This window comes from Calidris pugnax, unplaced genomic scaffold, assembly GCF_001431845.1.
Source record: "Calidris pugnax isolate Ruff unplaced genomic scaffold, ASM143184v1 scaffold24, whole genome shotgun sequence".
Lineage (NCBI taxonomy): Eukaryota > Metazoa > Chordata > Aves > Charadriiformes > Scolopacidae > Calidris > Calidris pugnax.
In genome coordinates, this window is record NW_015090922.1 from 2,062,428 (window position 1) to 2,088,013 (window position 25,586).

The window sequence follows — 25,586 nt, forward strand, 5'->3', positions numbered from 1 at the left end:
TTCTATGATTCTGTTTACCAGGGAGTCAGGATCAGCAGGACAGGTAAAGGCTGGTTTTGTGTTGGATACCAATGTGGGGCGAGTCAGGGGATGGGGAGGAATTTGGTAGCTGAGGGTGCACTTTCCCCTTTCCCCTGCCCCCTGGGGGGGCTGTGGCTGCTGTGGAGGGGACACAGCCAGAGACCAAGCTCAGCCCTGGGGACAAGGGGCTCTGTAAGCGGGATGCTGGGCCCCTTGCAGCTGCAAAGGGGGATTAGCTTTCATTTAAAAGGATGGAAACTCATCACTTTAATTTATTGTTTGTCCTATCCTCAAAACTGCAGACATTCCGTTATTAATCACAGGGAGAGCACGAGCATCCTTCTTAACATCTTAAAATCCAATCAGGGAAGTATTCTAAAGACTGGAGTTTGGCCTGCATCTCGCCGGGGAAAGAGCTGTCACTCAGCACAGATCTGTTTATAAATCCTGCTCTCCAGAAGACAACTGACGATTGTAATGGGGCTAATTCTTCTAGCAGCATTGGCATAACACCATCAGGGCTGTCTGGCACCGCGCAGGATATTTCTTCCGTGAAAGAAAACTAATCCTAAGCAAGATGGTTTTAGTGTGAGTTATGTTCCTTAAAAGTGCTATTACAGCAAGTAAAACAAGTGGCATCATTTCTCAGTGTTTTAAAATAAGCTACCCTGAAATCAATATGGATTTATTCCTTGTCTCTTCCCACAGTATCCAGAAGCATCTTTTCCATCCCTCTTTCAGACAAAAATGTGTCTTCATTTAATGCATATTATGTACGGCACCTGCTGTAAAACAGAACATACGTTTGATTGACTGTCTCGAACGGATCAATGCTTGCCCCCAAGCAATCCCAGCTGACTCAGTGGTGATGAATAGTGTCCCTTACGGATCTAGATCTGGGAAGCCAGACTTAACAGATTCTATTTTTTGCTAAATGGTGGTTTAACTTCCTTTTTCACATGAAAGTGTGATTTCTATCCATATTTTTTTTTCATTCATAATCTGAGTAATGTCTGACTTTTTTACATGTTTAATATACATGAAGTCTTGTCTCATTTAGTTGTATAAGATGTCCAAAGGCTGCAAATAGCAGCCGGGATTTTTCAGGACTGAATGTTTTGTGGTTTACAAGTCATAAGTCAAATTTGGTTGTAGTGGGAGTTAGTTCTGCTGGAGCTGGATGAGAAGATGATGACCTTATTAGTGGCTTTTCCATACCAGAAGCAGATACTTTCCAAAGCACTTCAGTTGGGGGGCAAAGTGTAAGTTCTGTTTATTTTCAGTGGCATCTCCATGGTTGTGAACCTCTATCCAGACTCTTCATGGGCTGTGACTGACTAATTAAAAAGCAGGGTTTAGGTCAGCTAATTCTGGTTGCAGTGTGGGACAAATGCATGCTTTGGTGAAATTTAAGGAGGAATGACACACTTTTTTTTTTAAGATTTTTTTATATTATTTTTAGGACCACAGTTTCTTTGAGCAGAGGCCCAAGAAATGGCTCTGGAGCATCAAAATGTCATCATCGGATTCTGGGTTCTGAAGGCCATAGCTACTATTACAAAGAGCCTTATTCCCAAGAAGTAGTTCAGCCAGCCCAAAAGCAGCACATTTGGCCTTGTTAGAGGAAACTTACTGTCTGAGCAGCAGGTACTTAAATAAGAATTTAACAGGGCAGGGAGTCCTTTCTTACTGCTGTTAACTATTGCAATAATCTGACACACAGTTGCTAACAGAAATGTTACAACTATTTCTGATTATGTGACTGTACCAGAATGTACTGTACTGTGTATCAGAGTCTGGATTCACTCAGGGTGGGTTTCAAATCCAAATCTCAGGCTTATGAGAGAGTCATTCCCCGCAGGAAGAGATGCGGATGCTACCATGAGCCCACAAACACTTCAGCAGCGTTAAACCTTCCACCACAGGCAGTGGGATTGGCTGTGTTTGGCTAAAAACAGATGATAATTTTGAAAACGGGGAAGGGAGTCGGTCACATAGCTGGATTTTACACTCTTTCACATTGCCATAGCATTTCACTGAATCTTCGTAGATAAGTAGGTGATGAACAACAGCTGCTGATGGCTGTTGGCTCAGGGTTTAAGAAGGGTGACATCAGAATTCAGAACAACCTTTGCTATATAACAGGTGTTTAATTATAATTTTTAAGCTTCCACAGTCTACTACATCCTTTTTTTTACCTCTTTCAGCAGCTAATCAAACCCATTTCCATGCTGGATTTAGTGTCTGGGTGTCTCTCTTCTACACCAAGTAAAACTGGCAGCGGGGACGGCTCATGTTTGTAGCAGGCTGAGGGGCACTTACCTGGCCTGCAGAGAGAGGTGAGGACATGCTTGATCACTGTGTCTGCTCATTATCATCATCTCTGATTGCTGAGGCGCATTTGAAAATAGAAATGTTCTACAGGAGGCTGTTTTTTTTGTCCAGGTCTCATGGGTGACCCGAGCCTGGATGAGCCACTCTAACACAAGATCACAAACAGAGTCCTGATGTGCCTCCTTTCACCAAGGCCAGGGCCCTTCAAGCAGATTTGCTCCAGAAGGGAGAGAGAAAATGCTTCGAGCCTTCTACTCGTGTCTGAAAATTGATTTGGCAGGTATCCTATAGCAAGCTTCTTCCTGCTTACTTTATCTGCATTCCCCTGGGAAGGATTCCATTATATCAGTGTACGGCAGCACCACCGCAGATGTCTGCACGTGCATTAAAGATGAGAGAAGACCAGCTCTGAAATACAAGGCCACACAGGGGACAGAAGGCAAAACCAAACAGCCAGAGATCAAGACTTGTGCAAGAGGGAGCACAGTGGTCTGTGTAAACAGCCATTGTTGTCAGAGGTGAGCTGATTCCTCCTCAATACGCAACCTTTTTTTAATTTACTGAACGTGAAATGAGTTTGAGGGATGGTCTTCTCTGAGAAGAATCTATTTTAGACAAAGCGAATTACTCTGTATTTTCCTGTCTGTTCAAAACAGACAGGCCTGAACCACATGGTATTTTGCAAACACAAATTCTGACTAATGAAAGCACTTACAAGTCCTCACTACTGATCTGGAAGCAGTCAGCTGTCTTAATTCACGTACAGCTTGAAGGTGTGAGGCAGCTCTGCAGTCAGATCCTGGAGGGAGACTCGTGAGAAGCACAGAAGGTGGAGGGCAGCCAGCGAGAGGCCTCATCCCTGCTCAGAAAACTGATCCAAGCTCTTCTACAACCCATCTGCCCTAATGATTTTCTGTCACGGCAGATCAGGTGCCTTTGAGCACCGAGATTCAAATGTGCCCAGCAGGAGCCTTGATTTTCCTTCTGTGAAACAAACTCGTTGGTATTTATTCTTGAGTCTAAAGCCCTGTGGGATGGAGCTGGGCTTTGCTGGACTGACTGTTACTTAACAGCTTCCATTTCAATTAATATTGTGAAATAATACTAATCCATAAACAATAACTAAGTGTTATTGGTGGATTATATTTCCCTCTGTTTGCAGGGGTAGGGAAGTATATCAGAAGTGACTGGAAGAACAAAACCATACTGAAATCAGTCATCTGGACAGAGTTTAAGAGTGAGTCTGAAGCTCAACTGAACACACTAGGAACTGTTGCTGTTTCTTCGAGCAGTTTGCCTTCAATCCCACCTTTGTAACAGATCCAGCACAGAAGTGACAGGGTCTGAATTGATGCTTCTCTTTGCTGTCACCAAGCAATATCTCCATTATTAAAAATTCAGAAGAAACATACAGGTATTATTCAAAATTTTAATGCAAGTTTCTTTTCATTTTGAATTAATGACATCTTTATTCCTTAATAAGAAGTATTCACAATACTGTGCAGAAGCAGTGCAAAGCCCACAGTGTTTTGAGCCGGTCCAAGGCTGTGATTTTTGGTTCGGAGTAGCTTGGGCTAGAATTACTCCCACCCAACCCCTCCTTCTGGTCCCAGCTACAGGCACCCCTGTGTTTCAGCTGCTCCTCACATCTTGCTGTCCCAGGGGAGCTGAGCTTCCTCGCAGCCAGGAAGCTGCTTAACAAGCCCAGGCTCAAAGAGAAAGGCAGCCAGCAGTAGCCAGCTGGCTAGTTTAAAGGTACTGTAGATCACTGATGCGGATTAACCAAAGCATTCATGCAAGTTAGGTCTTGCTGGGCTGTTCCCCATCCTTTACACGAGAAATCTCACACCTATACCAGCTCAAGTTTTACTGCTGCAGTGAAAAAAAAGCCTTTCCTAACAATTAAACTGTTATTAGTTATGTTACTAGTTGTAAAGTCTATTTTTCCATTTTAAAGCAAGAGTGAGGAATACTACAGAACAGATTTTAGAAGTCTGTTCTTGGGGGAGAAAGTAATCCAGTAATCTTCATGCTGCCACCTTAGCTTGGCTGAACAACATAAACCACCCCAGAACCTGTAGGACTCCACCACAGTATCTTATGGAGATTTAATGCATTTTTCTTGCTGTCCTCTCTCGCATCTGGTCAAGAATAAGATCTAATTACATGGATTACAGTAAACATAGTAAGGCCCGTGCCTCTGCTAAGCTATAAGAAATTATTGTGCTGTTTGTTAGGGGAGTTATTCTCCTTTCTTTCTCCAAAGCTGCTCTTTCTCTACTTTCCCAACGAATTGCAGAATGTCTTCAGCAAGAAGTTCAGGTTCCTCCAAAGCTGCGAAGTGGCCACCTCGGGGCATGAAATGGAAGGAAACTATGTTGGTGTATTTCTTCTGGGCCCAGGCCTGGGGGACGTGTAGGAGTTCATTAGGGAAGGAGGCGATGCCAGTAGGTACTTTTACTGTCAGCCTGAGAGGAGAGAGAATAATTTTAATATTTCAAACACTTAACTTAGCAAGAAAGGGAAAGTCCAGTGGAAATACTGTTCTTTAAGAGTTGGGCACACTGTTAGGCAATTAAAAATTTTACTTCCAGATCCTAAATTTGAACATTCAGCAACAATCCCATACCTGGGGGGGGATAAATAAAATTTTTAATTTTTGCATCAAGTTTCTTTACTTATGCTGCATTCAGGGCACAAGAGTCACATACTAAGGAGAAAGCACATGATTTGACAAGGGCTGGAGGGAGATTTAGAGTGAAGATTACAACTGGAACATGTTGAGCCTGTCAGGACAACTGGAGGGTAGGCAGGGGAAGAAGTATCTTGAACTGCTGCAAAGGGGGAGGAGAGGGGAGGAGCAATAGGAGAGTAAATCTAGACTAGTTCAGAGGAAGCATTTCAGAACGTGAGACTACCCTGTAAAATGGCTCTTGCTTTTAACTGGCACAAATGTACAGAACGTTTTACATACTGGAAAGTGTAGGGAAGCAACTGGATATGAGGGGAAAAGTAGCTTAGAAAGTGGAACGATCTGCGCTTACTATTAACAGAGCAACATTTTCTAGGTTTAAATATCCCATACACATAGGGCTGCGCTGTCAGAAAATAGACTTTAAAATTTAGATAGAAAAATTCTTGGGCACGTCACTACTGGAAAAAAACAAGGTGCCTAATTTTATGTAGGACTTTGAGACTCTTTCCTCCAGGCTCCTAGAGCTCATCTCATGTAGGCAGAACTGGAGCAGGATGCTGCCCACGGCGTAGCCACAACAGCTTCAAGAACTGAGTCAGCTTCCTGGGAGCATCATTTCACAGCTAAATAAATACTGTGGCGCTGAGCTGTGGTTCCAAATACCTCAGGGCAGGTTTAAGCCTTTGCTAATACTCAAGCTGACACAAGTATATACAACCACGCCGCTGTCTTAAGTGTCTGTGCAGCAGGAATATCAGTCTTAATGACTTTGAAGTTACGCAGTTTGTCAGTGTGCTGAAGTTGCTTCCAAAGGTTGGCAAACTGTGTCCAGAAAAGCACTAGAACTACAAACCAAATAAACAATAAACAAAACTGACTGCACGGCTCAGTCATAGGCTAATTTAGTAACTGAAATAAAATCTGGAAGAACTTGCACGTGCTTTCCCCCAGTTGAATACACCATGAATGGGATGTCCTTAAGCAGTACCTCCAGTTAGAGCTTCCTTACTGATGGGTCAGGATTTTTACTTAATTACCCTGTTTTCCATGCACAACACAGTAGATAATTAACAGCCCTGTCCTGCATAGGAACAGTGTGATACAGCATTGCTTTTCCTCAGCATTCAGAAACTTGCAGCAGCCTATAAGACATAAGCAACCCTTCTGCAACCATAAGTTCAGGGCAAAATATTTAAGGAAAAAACCTGCTTACCTTTCATGTTTTTGATTGCCTATCCCCTTCTGCAGATTTTCTTTGTAAAAACGCATTGAGGAGACTATACAGCCTGACACCCAGTAGATCATGATATTGGTCAGCAGATCATCCAGGTTAAACTTCCTGAAGAGGTAAGGCCAGAGATCGCTTAGTTAGAACTGAACACCATTTTGCATTACTTTAGCAGGGACTTGACTTTGGTTGTAAGAAAAAAAAAAGTTACAAGGAAAAAACAGTTAACAGTTAAGAAGAATTGAGAGGTGAAACGTGTTACTCTCCTTCCACCTGTCAGTAATGTAGGTTAAATGTTTGTTTTTCTGTCCTAATGAGATTCTTCCACCAAAGTCGGGTTATAATCCCCAGAAGCTGCAGGGTGTATCTCTTTTCTAGGAGATCAAAGTGGGAAGGGAGCACATCAGCCTTCATTGCCTGTTTACCACTTCGCAGTACAGCACTGCACTATTTGTGGCCACCACAGGCTCCCTGCAAGAGGGGAGGCCACCAGTTCAGACAAACTTCTTCAGCTCTGGGCTTAGTCACCTTGTCCAGAACGGCGTAAGTGGAACCACTTACCTCTCTAGTCCTCCATCCTCTAAATCGTGGAACTCCATATCAGTCCACGTAGAAAACTTCTCCAAGATGTACGCGGCCAGTCCTACAGGAGAATCATTCAAACCACAGCCTGAAAAGGAGGAGGAAAACGTAACTAAAATGGCAATATCCCACTACTGAACCCCGACTGTTAGAGAAGCATCCCATTATAATACAGGGTAGATAATGCTACAAAGCTATTCCAGCAGTAATAAGTAAAATAGTAGAACAGGTTGGAGCCATTTATTGTTGAATCATAAACTGGTAATATCTGCAAACCAACAGGCTCCGTGTTAGCTCACGCTGTATGTTTTTTGAACTGATGTAATAGTATTGGATTTCTGCTGTGTTTTTTTTTCTTCTTCTTGTAAACTAATAAGATTAAGCTCTATGTGCCAAGTAGGGGTTGCTTCCATTAATCTGGAAGTTGTCATGTATTAAAGAGCATTACAGGGCCAAACCCCACATGCCTACACATGACTGGGAGAATTTGCACCATTATCTTATCAGCAAAAACATTTTAAGGATTATTAGGAAGTCATTAAGGAAGAGCAAGGCTTTACTAAAAGGTCCATCTTCTGAATTAGCAATAGCCAACTGCCTTCATGTAGAACAAGGCTGAATATATTTTTTATAGTTTTTTTTGCTTGGACATGGAAAAAAATACAATTTTGGCTGTAGAATAATAGGCAATTGGGAATTCTGGTTTCCCTCAAAATTCAAAGAAATAAAGTTTAGTTTCTATCACTTAGAGAACAGCAAAACTTTTTGACACAGGAAAGAAATTTAATATTATCATTGAATGCAAAACTTCCTGAATTAGGATTAAAGGGAGGGTGGGGACAGGTGATGTTACAGTGGGGGTCTGCTACAGGCCACCCAAGTGGGACCCTGGTCCTCATGGGGGACTTTAACCACCACAGTATCTGTTGGAAGGACAACACAGCAGGCCACAAGAAATCCAGGAAGTTTTTGGAATGTGTCAACGACAACTTTCTTCTTCAAATAGTAGAAGACCCAATGAGGAAAGAAGCCATGCTGGACCTTGTCCTTACCAACAAGGAGGGGCTGGTGGGGAATGTCAAACTCAAGGGTAGCCTTGTCTGCAATGATTATGAAATGGTAGAATTTAAGATCCTTAGGGTAGCGAGGAGGGTGTGCAGCAAGATCACCACCCTGGACTTCAGGAGAGCAGACCTTGGCCTCTTGAGGGACCTGCTTAGCAGGGTAATGTAGGAAAAAGTACTGGAGGGGAGAGGGGCCCAAGAAAGCTCGTTAGGATTCAAGGATCATCTCCTCCAAGCTCAGGATTGATGTATCCCGAGAAAGAAGTCAGATGAAATAGCCAGGAGACCTGCATGGATGAACAAGGAGCTCCTGGACAAGCTCAAAAGCAAAAAGGAAGCCTACAGAGGGTGAAAGCAAGGATAGGTAGACTGGGAGGAAGACACAGAAACTGTTGAAGTGGCCAGGAACCAGATAGGCAAGCTAAAGCCTAGACAGAATTAAATCTGGCCAGGGACATCAGGGATAACAAGAAAAACTTCTGTAAGTACTTCTATAAGAGATAAAGGCAAGACTAGGGATGATGTAGGCCTTCTCTGGAAGGAAACAGGAGACCTGGTCACCCAGGATATGGAGAAGACTGAGGTACTGAATGACTTTTTCACCTCAGTCTTCACCAACAGGAGCTCTAACCACACCACCCAAGCTGCAGAAGGCAAACCCAGGGGCTGTTAGAATGAAGAACCACCCACTATAGGAGAAGATCAGGTTCAAGACCACCTAAGGAACGTGAAGGTCCACAGGACCTTGTGAAATCTGCTTGCTTCTGTAGCTAAGCTTATGGAAAGCCATTAAGAAATAGCTTCCTCAGCTATGTTTTTAATAAAATCCACGAGTGAACTGCTGCTGCGCTAAACTAAAATGTATTCGGTTTTCTTGACTCAGTTGTTCAATTCAGTTGCAAAAGATGTTTTTTAAAATAGAAACACTTAATACTCAGATACTTTAAGCAGTTAAACCTTCTGAGTGACTAGCTCATCTAGAAGGAACGTTCCTAGGTACGCTTTTCTTTTTTCCTTGAAAGTCTGCAAGTGATTCAGAACAATGAGTAAGAACTAAATTTGATTTTACTTTTCAGGTATTACTTATCCCTATAAATAAGCTCCATTGCGCGCTGAGACAGCTAAAAGCTTTTTGTAGTTTACGTCATTTGCATGTGATCCATTCTCTGTGATGAAACTATCTTTTGCTCTCAGCATAACTGCATTTGGAAAAGAATCCCAGTCCCCAGTGAGAGCAGAAGTGAAAAAGTATTAAATAAACTATTTATGAAAACTTGAAATGAGGTCAGTGGCACTCGGAGCACGCTCAGTTCTGATGTGCAGATTTACCACGTCTGCATACAAGAGAGTGTGATACTACATACCCATATGTAACCTTTTCTAACTTGGATATGGAAAAGAAGCCCACCTTTTAAAAATTCTTCAATTTCGCTGAAAAAAACCCCGATTTTTCTGCATATTTTAAGCAGTATGTTTCATTTCTATTAAAGCACAACTAAAATGAACAGACTGAGTATTCTGAGCTCAAAAGGGGTTTTGTTTGTTTTTTTTTTTACCAACAGTATCAGGTTTTGTAGCCTGTATGTGAGCGTAGCCAGACTCCAGCAGGATCCTGTAGATCCCTTTTTCCCAGAAGGGAAACATCCGCCTGACATCTTCCTCCTGGAAACCGAAGAGCCCCGGGAAGTAGCGGCCCAGCAGAATGGAGAGCAGGTGAGTGAGTCCCATGTTTGTAACCGTGGCTAGGTTTAAATGGAGACCTTTCATATGCCTAAAAATAAAAACAGAAAAGCCCCCGTTAATTAACAACAAATAAAACGCGATTTAAAGTTGTTATATTTAAAATGTTATGAACGAAAATGGACATATTTAAATTGTGACCTGCTAATTACATCTTGACCTTCAGTGTACTTTGTAGTGTGGATCTTCACACAAAAAAACAAGTCAAAGAGACGACTGTCAGTAATCAGCACACACTCCCAGACACTAAGCCACAAATCCTCCTCTTTTTTTTACCAGCAATCATCCCACTCCAGACCCCAGTGGGGCCATGACAAAACTACTGCATGACTGTTTGAAAGAACAGGTACATAATATAAAACTAAGGTGCGTAATTCTGGATCACCGCTTAACACCAAGCACTGGTGAGAGAAACTACACATATGAGGGCTTGGACAGGAACTCTCACGTGCACAAGAAATAACTATTGAAAGAATAAAGCAGCTGCACTGAAGGGATACTCACGTGGGAGCCATCTGGGCCAGATTGGTGCAGATGAGCCAGCCCCAGTCACCACCTTGCGCGTAGAATTCGTTGAATCCCAGTCTGAGCATCAATTCGTAAAACACAGAAGCAGCACTTACAGAATTAAAGTCTGCATTAAAACAAAACAAAACAAAAACCACCGTTGCATTGATTTGTTTCAAGTGTTGCTTACCTGCCTGTATAACAACGTTGAATATGGATTCAACACATCCCAAAGGACCTGGAACAAATTAACTTTACCCTTCTTGCTCACCCACACACAATTCGTTAATTCCATTACAATTCATGAGTTGTAACTTCATAACTTTTTATAGCCCTTTGTAAATTATCTGTACATTGCTCCTGAAGCTGATCAAAGGTGTCACCTGAAGTCACGCTGTCATTTCCCCCTTCCCACGTTTCTACACTGGGAAAAGAAGAGGCAGGAGATACTTCCTCTCTGTGAGACTAGGCTTGTGTCAGCTCACTTTCTTCTCATACATCATACCTTTTTTGTGGGGTGCTTCCGAGAAACCATAACCAGGGATAGATGGGCAAATGACTTCAAAAACGTGTTCATCGCTGAGGCCGTGGCTTGCGGGATCCGTCAGGAGAGGGATGATCTTGTAAAACTCGTAAAATGAGCCGGGCCAACCATGAACCATTAATAATGGCTTTGCAGAACGGCCTTCAGGCAAACGGGGAGGCTTTACATGAACAAAATGGATATCAATGCCTGCAAAAATAAAATAATTAATTAACTTGCCCAAATTTACTGCAACTGAACTAATCACAGAACAGATTACGAATAAATCTTTTCTGAAGTCCTTTTTTTGGTGAGCATACAAACACACTGCACTTCTCTGGACCCATTTATCCAAGGACCTTCAAGTACTTTATACTGGGCAATGAAGCCGCACAGTAGCCAAATGAGGCTGTTGTATTTCTGTTCTAAAATAAATTGACATATTAGGATGTAGAAGTGAAGCAATCTACTGACTGTTACACAGTGACTCACACAGCTTGAAGACAGAAGAGATGATGACATCATTCAGTCCAAGTGCCCTTAAATTTTACCCAAATGTCCCTATATAGCACTAGACAGGCTTCTGCCAACCTTTCTGTCCTGAAAGGCAGGCAATTGCAACTTGAAGGCATGAAGAAATAGGGAATCCTGTTTGTTTGGGGGCATTAATCACTTATCTTGTTCTGTGCATGCCTTACTTTCCATTTGAACACATCTAGCTGCTGTCTCCAGCCATTAATCCCAATGTCCCAGCAAAAGGAATTGAAAAAGCCTTCAGTGATTATACTCTGTGGAGCCCTCCTATAGTCATCACACATCCTAACTGCTGATAAACCACTCATGCTGAATCAAAGATTTGAAAACACACCTTGCCAAAAGAGAGTCCTCAGTTTTGTATTCTTTCCTAACTTTTGTCCAAAGCTTTCAGTATCTCTTTAAGTAAGTGAACCAAACCAGGAAACAATGTTCTAGTACCAGTCTCCTCTTAAATAAAAAGATAAAAATTGCAGTTCTGATTCCTTTGTGATTCTTACAATACGTAACCAGTAGCTTCACAGTGTTGCACCAGTTGCTCCAGGTGAACTGCCTCTCCTTAAACCCATTCCAGGCTTTGGTTTCCAGGAAACAGTATTTGCTCTTACTCGAGCCTGAATGCCTCCATTCTTGAGGTATGTAAGTATATTTTGCTCACATTGGCTCCAGCTCACACCCCTTTCACTGACTGAGATTTCCACATCTTTGACAGTTCTGTGGATTTCTGTATTCTCTGAAAAACTTCAGGTGATGAAGCCGGAATCTGATACACAGCATGCTCCATCTCATCTTTTCATGGCTCATCTCTCTAATCAGTCCTAATGTTGAAATTTCTCTTCCCACTGCTATACACAGTGCATTGTCCATAGCTTCTTTTCCCTTTCTTATTTCAGGTGGTACTTTGTTGTTTTTTTTTCAAGGAAAGACTTTTTGCTTTTATCTTTTTCAGCACTAATCCCATTTTATACACTTAAATAAAATCTTTATGTTCTAACCAATATGTAACAACCGTTTATTCTCCCAACTCCATTTTAAATATTATGGTGAACCGCCCCCTTCGAAATAACGTACAATTAAGGGTGCAAGTATAAATTTAATAGTATAATCTCAAGCTTGAATTTTGCCACCGTGTGAGACGAATACCTGCTGTGCTCTAAATCTACAGCTGTACCCCCAAATGACCCAAGCACAACCTAATTCAAGCATTTAAAATGTACAGCTTGAGCAAGCTCCTGCACCAGCAGACCTTGGCTGAGTGGCCCCTGTGCTTGGAATGGAAAGACAAACCATTCAGTGGCACCTGGCAGCACGTCAGCCCCAAGGGAAAGGGGTTCTGTGTTTCTCAACCTACAACCGCTTGAAACGGTGCAGCAGAGGCATCTGGCCTGCCAAGTGGGGACAAGCCAAGCTGAGGAGAGCTGCCAGATTGACGGCATCACCACGACAGCAGCAGCTGGGGAACTCCATGGAGCAAGAGGAGGCATCCGGAGGCATCAGCAAGAGGTATTTCTGCGTGACTGCATGCGAGTCAGGCAACAGGCGTACATCTGAAGATGCAGTTCTGTTTCAAATACCCACGCTCGGCTCCTGTTAACACCAGCTGACAACCCATCCATGCACAAGAGAATTCCATTTGTCATTCCCTGTCCTAAAGGCTTCGGTTACGACGAAGGGAGTTTCTCACTGCTTCAGCAGCGGAGGCAACGATCCAGGGAAAGCCCACGCGACACAACCATAGCATTCTTATCACCAAAAGCCCTTGGAGACAAGATTATGTATTACCACTTGTTTATTCTTTTAAGAGAAGAAGCCACACACCTTGAATCTTAGTTTTGAATTGTGGGTACTTGTTAAGGACTTCAACTTGTTTCTTCCAATTGAACTGGTTTTTCCAGTAGGAGACAACCTTCCTGAGATACACCGAGTTAGTCCCATAATGGAAGCAACTGCTCTCCAGCGGCTCAGTGAATCGAGCCTGGTCGAGTCTCCTAAATAAGTCCTACAGAGAAAAAAGAACGAGGGATGTTACAAGCGCTTGTGTCTGCCACCTTGGCTCTGCTGTGTGCGATTTCTAGTTACAAGTGAAAGGAGAACAATTAAAATAAGATCTCTAATGACACCTGTGCATTTTCCTGATGGTCCGTCAGCTGTTCCAATTCTTTTTCTCCTCCAGATGGCCTCCTTCCTCTTCCATTTACAGCTGTTCTTAACAGTCTCTCTCTCTCTGTTTTGCAGGGCTGGCTAACCTGGTTGCCAGGCTGATAGCCAGAGGACAACACGCTCTGACACCACTGGGGCTTCACAGGGTAAGTCGTGTTGCCTTTCCAGGGTACTTTGCTCCCCAGGTTATCTGCAAGCCCAACCTCACAATCAATGCATGGGTCTGACCCAAACCTTTCCCTGTCCTTCTCAAACCAAGGGGCTGGGATCTTCACCGGGAAACACTGAGGGATTTTATCTTTACATAAATGCTTTCTGTCTACGCTCAACACCTTTTAAAAAATACCTTAGCAATGCCTGCTAGCGTAACTTCTAATTCCTAGTTTATGTAAACATTTATTTAGAAACAGTTTTTTCCTGATGGATTATGTTGCAATAGCTGTCATAATACAGAATCGTGTGTTTCAAAAATATCTATAAATCAGAAATTACCTCACTTTGTGTCTGCAGTGTAAGAGGAAAACATATTGGACATCAATGTCCATTGATATTACTAAGGAGGGCAAACAGTGTTAAAAATCCCAGGCCTCAGTGAGAAAACAGGAATCCATTGCAAATGAATAATACAAGCAGTCCCATGAATCCCACTGCTCCACACAGATTTATGAAATTGTGCAATCCCTGACTTAAACATACACAATCAAGATCTTGCCATCTAACAAATTCTGCAATGTATGTGTTTACTGTAATTACCGCTGTGGTATTAGTGTTGATCGAAGTAGATCATTAATTACAGAAGAATCAGCATCCAACACAGCTGCAAATATAAAGCAGTCAAAAAAATGAGATATTCATAATTGCTTTTGAAAGAAAAAAAAAGAAAAAGACGACATTGTTCATATTCTGGCCTCTACAATCAAACTGAGGAACGTGCACAAACAGGAACACAGAGTTGAGTAATCTGTAATATGATTTTTATCTTTATTAGGCTTTGCAGAGTAGGTTTATTTACTAGCAATCTTGCAACAGCCAGCTGAGAACTAAATTGTACAGCAGGATGTGAAATCTGCCTACCAATCCCTGTCTTCTGAAGTACTGAAAAATCCTGTCCTCCAAGCCCTGGACATCATCGCTCAGTCTCATAAATGCAACTATGGGTTCAATTTAAAAATTACTTCTAAACAAGTTCTGCATTTATTTGGCCATTTTGTACTTCCCTCTCCCCAGTACAGAGATTTGCTTACACTCAGGTCTTCTTCTGTAGTTTCCACCTTAAATGGCCAAATAGTTGTATCTTCTTCAGCATCAGGCTTTTGTCCCTTGCCCCACCATCCCTCTTTGAAAGGTAACGTCTCTTCTTTCTTCTTAGAAAAATAGAAGTAGATGATGACTGCCCCCAGAGCCAGGAACACTTCCAGCAGCATAATGCCTGCAAGAAAAGAACAGAACGCTCATAAGAGATCATTCAGAGACATACAATTTACTTTATAAAGAATATAGAATATATAGAGAAGAGTTTATGTGCTTCTTAAGATTTGATCTACATAACGTTCTGTCACTCACGGGACATCAACACTTCTGTAAAATTTCAGAAATAGGATGTTTTAACCTACGCAACCCAAATAGGGAGGAATTAAGTGTTTTACATAAAAGCATTTAGTTAAAACAGTACTCAAAGCAAGTCAAGAGATCACATGGCTTGGTAATTAAATAGTTCTCTGATTAAAAACTTCTTCAGTGGCCGCTGACTGCTGCTAAACTTCAACAGAAGAGGAGGTGACTGTAGGTATAATTCAAGCTTAATGCTTTCTCCTCCTCTGAAGCTCTAGATTTCCCCCAAATTCCACAGCAGAGCATCTCTTCAGTAAGGCCCACATATCTATTGTTATAAATTTGGAAGGGAAAAAAACAAGATGACATATAGAGAATAAACAATGAAGAGCATGAGGCAGCCACTTTGTACCTCCCCATCAGCCTGGGGGAGTGGGGCAGGGATATATTTACAGAACCCTTGAACAACTTACATTTACCTAACCCTTTCTTTCTCCCTCTGAACTCCTTTAAAAAGAAAACAGAAGACCACATGCATTCTCTCCTGGCTCTAAAACACCCTTCCCCAAGTAATAAAATTCCATCAAAACAAAGAACAACCTGATTTCACAGCAGATCTGCACAATCCAACTGTAGGGCTGTTGGGCTTTAGTCAAACAGAACATCTTAACAGAAAAATAAGTAAATAAATAAATCCATTTTGAATATATTTGAACTGTTCCATACTGTAAGTAGAAAAAATAGTTACTCAGACTCTAAAAATTAATGTGTTCAAGCATCCCTTAAAGTATGAGAAATATTTGCAAGGTGGTTTGGGGAACAGTACTGTCAGCATTTTAATGCATAATTTTAAAGAATGTAACGTTTCAAACACTCATTTGCTGGGGAATTGATAAGACATTAAATATTTCAAAAATTTTGCAGGGCAAGCATTGTTTATGACACAGAACAATCTCCATTCTCTCCCAAGCTGGAAGGTTTTGTTGGTTTTGGTGCTACAGAGTAATTTGATGCTCTGAAGTTTCTCAAAGAGTCAACAGAATGGACCAAATTTCTTTCTGGATCAAAACCAGGAATTGTGGTGCAAGGTAATGGGATCTCACATGAATATAACAGGAGTAAAACTGATCTGTCTTTAAATGCCTTTATGTGACAGGACACATTTTAGTCAACCTCTTGAGTTCAATTTTCTAGTGGCTGGCAATAAATAAATAAATAAAACTGTCAAAATAAGCAGGCAGCAAAGCATTTGTAGAGAAGTCAGGCCCTATGCGTATAGGACAGTGAGCTACAAAAATATATTTCTTACATATGAAAGTGCTACAACCTTGATTGATCCTCAGAGGCTGGAGAAATGGAAATGACAGGCACTGAAAAAACTTGATCTGTTCATTCATTTCACTTGTCCTTCCATAATTTCTGTTGTGCGAGGAGGTGCTAGTTCTTCTTCACCATGTTCTCTGGAGCACAAGACAATCTTTTCCCACCTCCAGCACACTCAGGCCGTAACTCACCCCCAAATTAAAAAGTTTATCCAATCTCAGCTTGCCTCAACACATAAACCCACGCGGTCTAGGAACCTCTAGAGCACAATGAAATTTTACTGCAAAGCAGAACTGGAGGGGCTTTTAGAAACCTCAAAGCTCTTGACATAGAAATAATACCTACCACAGTATTTAATAGCATTTCTACTACTAAGTCTTCACAGAGAAGAACAGCAACTTCCCTGAAATCACAGCGCAGCTCAGGCCATGACTAGACTACAAAGGTTCCCCAGCACAACTATGTAAACACCGTGTAGGAAAAATTCACATTCTTGGCCAGCTTTCAGTACATTTACAAAACCCCACAACAAACAACCAAGAGAAGAGCTGCTGTGGGTGCCAGCCCCGTCGTTCAGGCAGGATGGCTGGGGACACCTAGAAAACCAGAAATTTCTCTCCTGGATTATGGTGTATCAGCACTGTGGGCTCTGCCAACGTGGTGACAGAGGCACAGCACCCAACAGGGAATTGCACTACCCAGGAACAGAATCCCAGCCCATTCTCACGCAAGAAACTTCTACGTCCCAAGTCACTGGAGTACCCAGAACTATAAAAATATTTCAGCTCTTCCCATTTGCTCTCAGGGGGACTTGAGAAATCAGAATTTTTGCAGCAGAAGACATAGGGTGTGGGTATGTGTGGGTGTGGGTGTATATACAAACCTGTGTATTTTGCATATGCCCTGGAGCGTATGTACAAAGAACTCACTATGTGAAAAGATAGCCATTTTTTGCAATTAATTCCAGACAGACTTTAGGATGAGCTTGTTTACAATCCAACAATAAGTGCCAAAATCAATTTCAGATTTCACAAAAGTTCTGTCTTCTATTGCAGCGAATTGGGGCCAGTGACAAATTGATTTGCATGAGATGTCATTTTGACTTGGAAGAAGCTGCCTCTGATACCGGTAGGATTGTTTTTTGCTAACAGAGAGAGATCCCAAGCTGCTCTCTATATTCATTCTCTCTCCCTTCCTTTGAAAGTGCCTGCAAAATTCCTAATTATGACAAACACTAGGGCCTAGAGCTCCAACTATGCTACATTTTTTTTCTTTTCTGAGTGCACAGGAGGAAGAGAAAGGGCAAAGTGCGTCAGCAGTATTTTAACTCGCACCAGTTCATAGCACACTCCAAGGGATTCTTTTGCCAGCTCTGAGTTACTGGAATGCAGCACGCTCCCACTAACCCCTCCAGCCCATGCTGAGAGGAGACCCCTTAGAGCAAACGTACTCACTGATTTCCCAAGTTTGCTATTCAAGTCAGTTCTCTAAAACTCCTGTGTGTTATTTCAACAGCATAAAGCAGCCTCAGTCGTGACGCATCTGCACCAGAATTTCCTCCGCTAATCACTACTGAGCTGTTGTGAGATGGAAGTTATTAGCCCCTTGCACTTCTTCCCTAACACCACACCAGGAATGTGGAAGGAGAGCAGGTACAATAAAACTTCTCTACCCTTGCAGTTTTCAGAGATGTAAACAACAAAGTGCTGGTATTTTTATTCTCTAAAGTCTCTTGATGCAACCGTGCTGGCACGTTGCCTTTAAAAAGGACTACTTCAAAGGGAGTTCATGTTTTACTTTGGCTTTTTCCTCTTTTTATGCAACCAAAGGCAAGACCTCAGAAGGAAATATTTCCATTTATTCCACCGTCAAGTGCTTAGGCTCCAAGACTTTGCTGTACTCCAAGGTGGACATTGTTTGTAGACAGCACCTAAATACCTCAGACAGTACTTTTATCCTAAAGAATCTGAGGAAGAATGTTTTTGTTTTGCTACTTTAAAAACATGCTTTGAAAGAAAAATGTTGAAGTGTGATGGATTTGGTAAATAGCCCAAAAACTAGCTCCTCTTGAAAAAGGCCAAGTGCACCTCAAGAAATACGTTGTTTGCAAGAAAACCCCAAAAGTTTCTTAGAGCATCTTACTACTCCTTGTTGAAAACTCTTATTTGCATTTTTGCATTTTGATTTGCACTGTCCTCTGTTCATGCATTAACAGCAGAGCAAATAGCTCCACAAGAAGAGAACAAATATTATTTACGTGAAAGCTATGCCCTGTTTTCATCAGTATCTAGTAACAGATGCCCCGGAGAACAGTGCTAATAATTTTTTGGAGAGGTCATCTAAGAAATAGCTTAATGGTAAAATCCCCATCTTGTTCTACTGGTCTTTGCTTTAGAATTGGCCTGGAACACATCAGTGGAGAAATAAGCAACTGGAAAGACTTTTCAACCTAACATCTGGAAACCCAAGGCTGGTTTATGAGCACGCTGTAAGATAGCTCAGCACACTCTGATGCTGTCAGATACAAGGTTTATTGATTAATAATTACTCTGCAGGAGGAATAACAGCTCAATTTAGAAGTGATGTTTCTATTTATTTTTGTTGTGTTACATAAACTCCCCTATTAGCTTTTACTGAAAAGACACCACTCTGCTGCAGCCTCTTTGGTTACAGATCGGTTTGCCTGAAGAACAGCGATTGCAGGTTTCTCTTCCCAACAGATCTGAAGGAAAAACAACCCACTGAAGGACTTCAAAACCTCGTGGCACCTATAACAGGTGCCCCTAGCACTGGGAGCCTAAAAGGGACTAAGACACGGCACAGCCGCAGAAGCTTCACCCTCACTCTACCTCCTACCATCTCCAGGCATCACATTTTTGTCATTATAACACACCAGAAACAGAAGAAAACCACAAAGTGAAGACATTTGTATAAGAAAAGCTGCCTATTTATGTAGTTTATGGAGCATTATGACAAGCTTCAAAATAGCTTAGCAACATAGGAATTGCTTTGCATACACCTGATGAGATCTCCCAGGTGAGCATAAAGCGATCCGTTAAGGTTTTAGGAAAGGAGGAGAGGTAGGCATTGGATGAAACAAAGAGTCCTATGCAGGGAAGCAAATCAAAGCCAGGAAATACAAATCCAGAGTTTCTGGCTTGTCTCGATAAGAAATGTAGCATTTACATTTATTTTATTGCCATAGGGAAGTGGCACACAATGCTATCTCCAAAACAGCAGGAAGAGATGTTATCATTTTGTTCCACAATCTTTTTCTGGACTGTTGGCAATCAGGAATTAGCCAGTACAGCAGGAACCTAATTAGAAGACTACCACCAAGGGAAGGAGTCACCTCCCCAAAGAAGGAGAAACCCAGGGGGTTTCTCTCCCAGGGGGACAGCGAGGCCTCTGCCAGGAGAGGCTGGGGGATACACCTGCATCACTGCTGAGGGACACCCCGTGCCTCTAGCGCTGTAAGGCTTGTACTTATCACCCAGAACTCAGGGCAGTTAGTACAAGTCTTGTTTATCTCAATTTTCCTTATTTTGCTTCTATTATTGAACAAACCCACTTCCTTCAAAGAGTCTAAAAAAAAAGCCTGTGGGCTACATAAACACAAACTGGCAGAATCCAACCCAGGATCGGTGCGATGTCCATTATCAGACACGGACATCTGTGACCCAGTGTCAATGGGTCTGTGACCCAATGACAATGCACACAATTCGGGGGAAGGGAGGTCTGCTCTCCATCTGCAGTAATTTCTGGTTAGGACTCATCTGTAGAAAACCTGCTAAAGGATTCTGAAATCAGCACCGCTCAGCCACAATTAATTAAGGGTGAAAGAACTGTTTAAACTTTCATAATAACGCATTTGCTAGCTAAAACACTAAGGTTAGATCATGCAAAGATTTTATCCTATTTATCCTCTCGAGCCTTTACGCTCAAGTTCCAACAACAGCAGAATTTTTTTGCAGGCAGGCAGAGAAGCGATAGAAGCATGGCACACAACCTGTGGGTGAAAGCTGGGCCTCCTAGACAGAACTCCCTCAAACCACACGTTAGAGTTAAAAAAAGGGAAGGATATCATGCCTGTAAAAAGTTTTTAAAACAGTTCTTAGCCCCTAAATGACACAGTCCAATATAACAGATTGCCAAGAACATCCCATTTGAACTTCAACGTTTAGCATCCAGTATCTGAAGTTATGAATAGCACATCGTTCTGGTTTGCCTGCCACCAGAGTTTCTAGCAATAACGAGGTTAATCTCCTCATCCTATGCCGGCATCCGCCTTTTACGGAGGGGGTGGAAAAAAAGTGCAGGTGAACCAGAAGAGTTCGATATTACAGATAAGAAAATGAGATTGAGGTAATTGTTCCTCAGGCCTTAAGGGCAATTCAGGCTCTATTTTTAACTTCACCAAATCCTCCAGTACTGAAGAGTAAAAGGTTGCCTTCCATGAAACCAGAGAGGGAAAGACTTCTTTAACTAGCAGCTTTACAAGCTTTTTGTATTAGCGCTGTTAGAAAACTGTGTTACTAGAACCTGTAGTTATTAACACATGCAGAATTGACACATACGGGTGCCTTAGAGGGGAAAAAGGGGAAAAGAGTGCAAACAGTTTGAAATCTTGCACTTCAAACTACGTAAGAACAAAGTATATGACAATCTTTCCATTAAAAGATGGTGTGGAGACGGAAACGATGAATATAAAGACTGCCAGAGGAAATCTCTGGCAATCTGCAAGACAGCAAGACAAGGTGCACTCTGTAAATTTAAATTAGGATCATGACTCCAAGTAGTAAGGGCATCATAAACAAAAACGTGTACAAGAGTGTAAAAGAAAAAAAATATTATTTGTTTTAAATTGTGACTATGGAAACAGGAAGAGATAGAAACTTGTTATCTCTCTCTGAGGACTTCAGTCTCAAAGAGAAAAGGAACTTTAAATGATGAGAGAGGAGGGGAACAGATGGTAGTCATCATTTTCTGTCAAATAACTGCAACACCAAAAGGATGTGCCAGAGTAAACATGTAACAGGAACGATTCTTGCTACTTCATCTCTCTCTTAATAACAACTAAATATTTAAGTTCGCTTTGGATTTAAGGGGTTCACCTAGAAAAGTGACTACCTGTAACCACCAAATTAGAACAATTAGCTCTCATGATGGAGCAGCCAACAGAACTAGAGCTTTATTTTTGATTCATAACATGCAACTAACTAACCTTAGAGAAAGATTCATCTTGCACTGGGCAGCAAAGCATACCCAGGGTACAGACATGGTGGGCACATACAGAACAAATGACAGTCGTGTGTCTTCATTGCAGAGTTCAACATGAAATAAATAATAGGAAAAAAACTACTGCTGGGCACAAGAAATATAAAAAGAATTGCTTGAGGTAGAGAAAGAATGAAGAGGGGGGAAAAAATGTTTGCTGAGGCTTTATTTTTCTTGTGGATTACACTTAATCACATCCAACAGAGATGTTTCAAAAAAACCCAAGTGGAGGAATGTTGGAGAACAGCTCACTTTTCAGAGAAGAAACCTAGAAAACAGCTCCTATTCTTTACTCCCAGAGGATCCCTCCACAAACATGATCACACTTGATTTCCTCATTCTGGCAACTGCACCAGGAGTTGGTATCATACACTATTGGGAAAAGCAACTAACAAAGCACAGCTACCATGATTCCCACCAAAGTATTCCCAGCCCTGCCAATCAGAAAGTATTTGATCAATAACAATATGCTTGAATATGTATCAAAGCTGATAATGCTGCATTTAAAAAAAAAACACCACAAAAACAACCAACCAAAACAACCAACCAAATAAAACTCCCAAAAACCAAACCCCAAAACAACAAACCAACCAAACCAACCCATAAAATCCAGCATATATTCAAATTGTTGTGTTCACCATCCTGCTATGTCTAGTGTGACCAAGATATTAAAGCAAACTGTGTTACAAGTAGATTTTTGTGCTTTACTATTTACATAGGTACCCATTTGCACGTACAATGATGCTTTTAATTAAAAATACCGTGTTCAGAAGGAGACTCCAGGACTTCTTCCAGTAGCAGTACTCAGAAGGGAAAAAAGTGTTTTCAGCATTAATTACAAGCAGACCAAGCTCTTCAGAGAGAGAGGCAAGACACTCTACTTCCAAGTGACTTTTCTTTAGGGACCTAGGCAGTAATTAGAGATCTCTTTGCCACGTGTGGAACTTGCACATTCAAGACGACTGCCCCAGTTCTAGGACTGTGCGTGGCATGAAGAAAATACTCTTGCAGACTCAAGGAAGCAGTGCACGCTCTACCACACAGGTAAAGCTTTACCTCTGCTTGTCTGGCCACAAAATTTGAATACTCCGACTCTAATACAAGCAATTATGCATAGGAATATGCAAGATAATCAATTCATTTTGCCTAGAGCTATAAGCTATACTTCACTTACCACCCCCATCCCTGCTTCCCTGCCGACAAATTACTTGACAAACTATTACTGAAGAAACAAGAACTTCTGGGACTATTACCATTCAGGAATTATTACCCCAAACCTTTTTATGTACCTGCTGTAATTACTTCGAACAAATTGGCCATGTATATTCTACTAAGAAGCCTGAACTTGTTTCACAGTGTTTACCATACCAAAACATTGCACTTCTCTGGCTAGAAATACTCGGTACGTCTGAAAGCTTTGCTGAAACCCGAGATAAACATGGAATTATCCTATGCAATGACCAAACACAAGAAGTATAGGAGATCAAGATGGGGGGAAAAAGGCCTTTTGAAACACTCAATAATTCCAAACCTATTTTGGGCAATTCATAAAGACAAACTTCAGGCCGCACTGTTTATTACCCACTCTGCTCTACTTCTAATTGTTTACTTCAACATCATGATTCCCCCTATGAAAAAAATAACAATTCAAAAGAATTAACAAACAAACGGAGTTCAAGCAAATCACACACAAGTTTTATATATGAATTCAGACTGGGAACGATGTAGAACAAAGAGTCACGAACTTGACACCGTGCCAGGACCTTCCCCACAAAGACTTCAGCTCTGACAAAGATCTAATCCTTGTCCTTGGACAACTTCAGCTGCGGATTGATTTTTCAAAGCTGCCTAATTGCTTTTGGTGCCTCTCTCCCATCGATTTTCAGTAAGCATTAGCAATTTGTGCACTCAAGTCTCAGTTTTAGCTTACTTCAGACAGGGGTAATATCCGTTGCAGAGGAGATGCACAGCATCTCAAAAGGAACAGCGCCAATCAAATCGTTAACCCCACATTTGTGGCCAGAGAAGTAAGTTTCAGGCAGTGGCTTCTAAGACTCATCCCATCTCCCGGGTTCACCTACAACAGCTATGTGAGTTTGCCTATTTTCAGTAAAGCTCTGTTAACGAAAATAAGACAAAACGGACTACCTCAACAGAATTGGAAAATGAAGCAATACACTTGATTAGGACAAGTTTTAACTGCAGGGCAACCCAGTCAAAATCCCAGCTGAATTCTGACAAACTGGCCAACCCCGAGGAGCAAGCATGTTGTTTGCTTCATCTTTGCAGATTGCTCAGTTATGCAACAAAATATGGTCGTTAAACTTAAAAACGTTTTTTCCTCACTCCTAAAATGCTTGTTCAGCAAAGGGAACTATGTAACTATGTATACGGTGCTCACTCAATCCATTTTCAGGTTTGGCAAATGGCCCATTAGAGGAAAGAAAAAAAGAGAAAGTTAAATTTCATATTCCCGGTTTAGATATGAGTTTAAAAAAAAAACAAAAACAAAAACCAAACCAAGAACAGACTAAACCCGTTTATAAGCTAAAAGTTACAGCCACTTACTCCCCCTAAACCAGGAAAACCTGGCCAGATTCCCAATGAAGGCTAAATAAACTTGTTGTTCCCATCAGTACTGTCAGCAGAAAGGGCCAGGACAAAAACCCAGGCTCAATCCAGGGTATGTCCCATCTACACCCCCAACTCCCTTTCCCCCAAAGAAAAGCTGATCAGGACCTTCCCGTCCAGGAAATCAACCCAAAAAAATCCCCACCGTTGTGATCCAGACTAATAACACCCATTGATAATAGTATTTTGATGCTGGCAGAGGGGCGCACACTCTTTCAGACGATGGTATTTAAGGCATGTAGGCGCAGAGCCCGCTTTAAACAGCGACACACACCCCCCAACACACACACACCCACCCACACCCCGGCACCATTTCACACACACACCCCCCGTGGCACCATTCCACATACACACACACACCCACCCTGTCCCCACCGGGCGGCTGAGGTGAGGCAGGACCCCGCCGCCGCGGGGCTTCGCGCCTCCTCCCCTTGAGGAGAAGGGAGCTGTGGCCTCCCCTCACACCCCACCCCCGGCCCGCTCGCCCGCCCGCCATTACCTGTGGCTGCCGGAGCGGGGACCGGCAGGGTGCACGCCTGGCTTCTCCTCTCCTCTCCGCCCCGCCGGGAGAGGGGCAGGCTGTCGGCCGGGCCCCTCCGTCCCGCAGCCCGCTGGGAGATGTAGTTCTCGCCGCTGAGGCCCTCCCCGGCTCGGCCCGGGCTGGGCGGTGCGGGTCGGCCGCGGCCTTATCCCCCGCCATGGGCCGCGAAGCCTTTACCTTCGTGTCCCCGCCATGGAGCCCCCCCTGGGGAATTATTAGCACCTGGGGGCTACCTGGGCTCCCCGGCACAGGGTTACACACTTCAGCCCAGCAATGTAATTCCCTGCTGTAGGGGCAGGCCTGGGGCACAGCCAGGCAGCAACTACGGAACGGGTGGCACCAGCTGTGAGCTTCCTAAATGGCTTCTCGGCCAACCTCACCAAGCACTCGCCACACCGTTTCTCCAAGAGAAATGCATTCAGGCTGCTCCACCTGCCCGGGTACCAACCTGTGCCTCACAGAAAAAAAAAAAAAAACACACCGAGAACACAGGTAACGGGTGCTTTTCCCCCAAACTCGTGTTTTCCAAGGCCTGTCTTCCAAACTTGGTCAGAGCGAGCCTCAGAAGGTCAAGCTGTAAAATCTAATCCCATCAGTAAGAACATACAAGCAATTTATCTTCCTTATTGGCTCATCGAGGTTTTTTTCCCCATTCAATCTCAGTTTTCATCTATCACTCCACTCCCAGGTTCCAATATTGCGATGTCACCTCCACGCCAACTCCGTTCTCTTGTGTTGATTGTTGAAGAGAAGCCTTAACAAACAGACTTGTGGTCACAGATAACAATTCCCTTCACACCTCTCAATCTCTTCTACCCAACCACCCCAGTCTGCTCAGGCACTCCTTTGCCCAAGGAGCATTTGGTGCAGTTCTC

The 25,586-nt window shown here is 42.5% G+C and overlaps 1 protein-coding gene and 1 long non-coding RNA gene across 2 annotated transcripts; one reads left to right on the forward strand and one right to left on the reverse strand.

The window, feature by feature from the left end:
* Nucleotides 1-3,770: 3,770 nt before the first annotated feature.
* Nucleotides 3,771-24,791, reverse strand: EPHX1 (epoxide hydrolase 1, microsomal (xenobiotic)). Its single transcript, XM_014950890.1, has 9 exons — nt 24,670-24,791; nt 14,633-14,817; nt 13,047-13,227; nt 10,677-10,904; nt 10,169-10,298; nt 9,481-9,695; nt 6,840-6,948; nt 6,264-6,389; nt 3,771-4,823 (listed from the first exon to the last, which is right to left on the reverse strand). Exons 2-9 carry the CDS (start codon nt 14,810-14,812, stop codon nt 4,598-4,600), a joined length of 1,395 nt encoding a protein of 464 aa, XP_014806376.1. The 5' UTR covers nt 14,813-14,817; nt 24,670-24,791; the 3' UTR covers nt 3,771-4,597.
* LOC106893163 lies at nt 15,890-18,600 on the forward strand. The gene is made up of 3 exons (XR_001413024.1): nt 15,890-16,027; nt 17,318-17,390; nt 17,778-18,600. It is a non-coding gene; the product is annotated as an uncharacterized LOC106893163 (long non-coding RNA).
* Nucleotides 24,792-25,586: the final 795 nt, after the last annotated feature.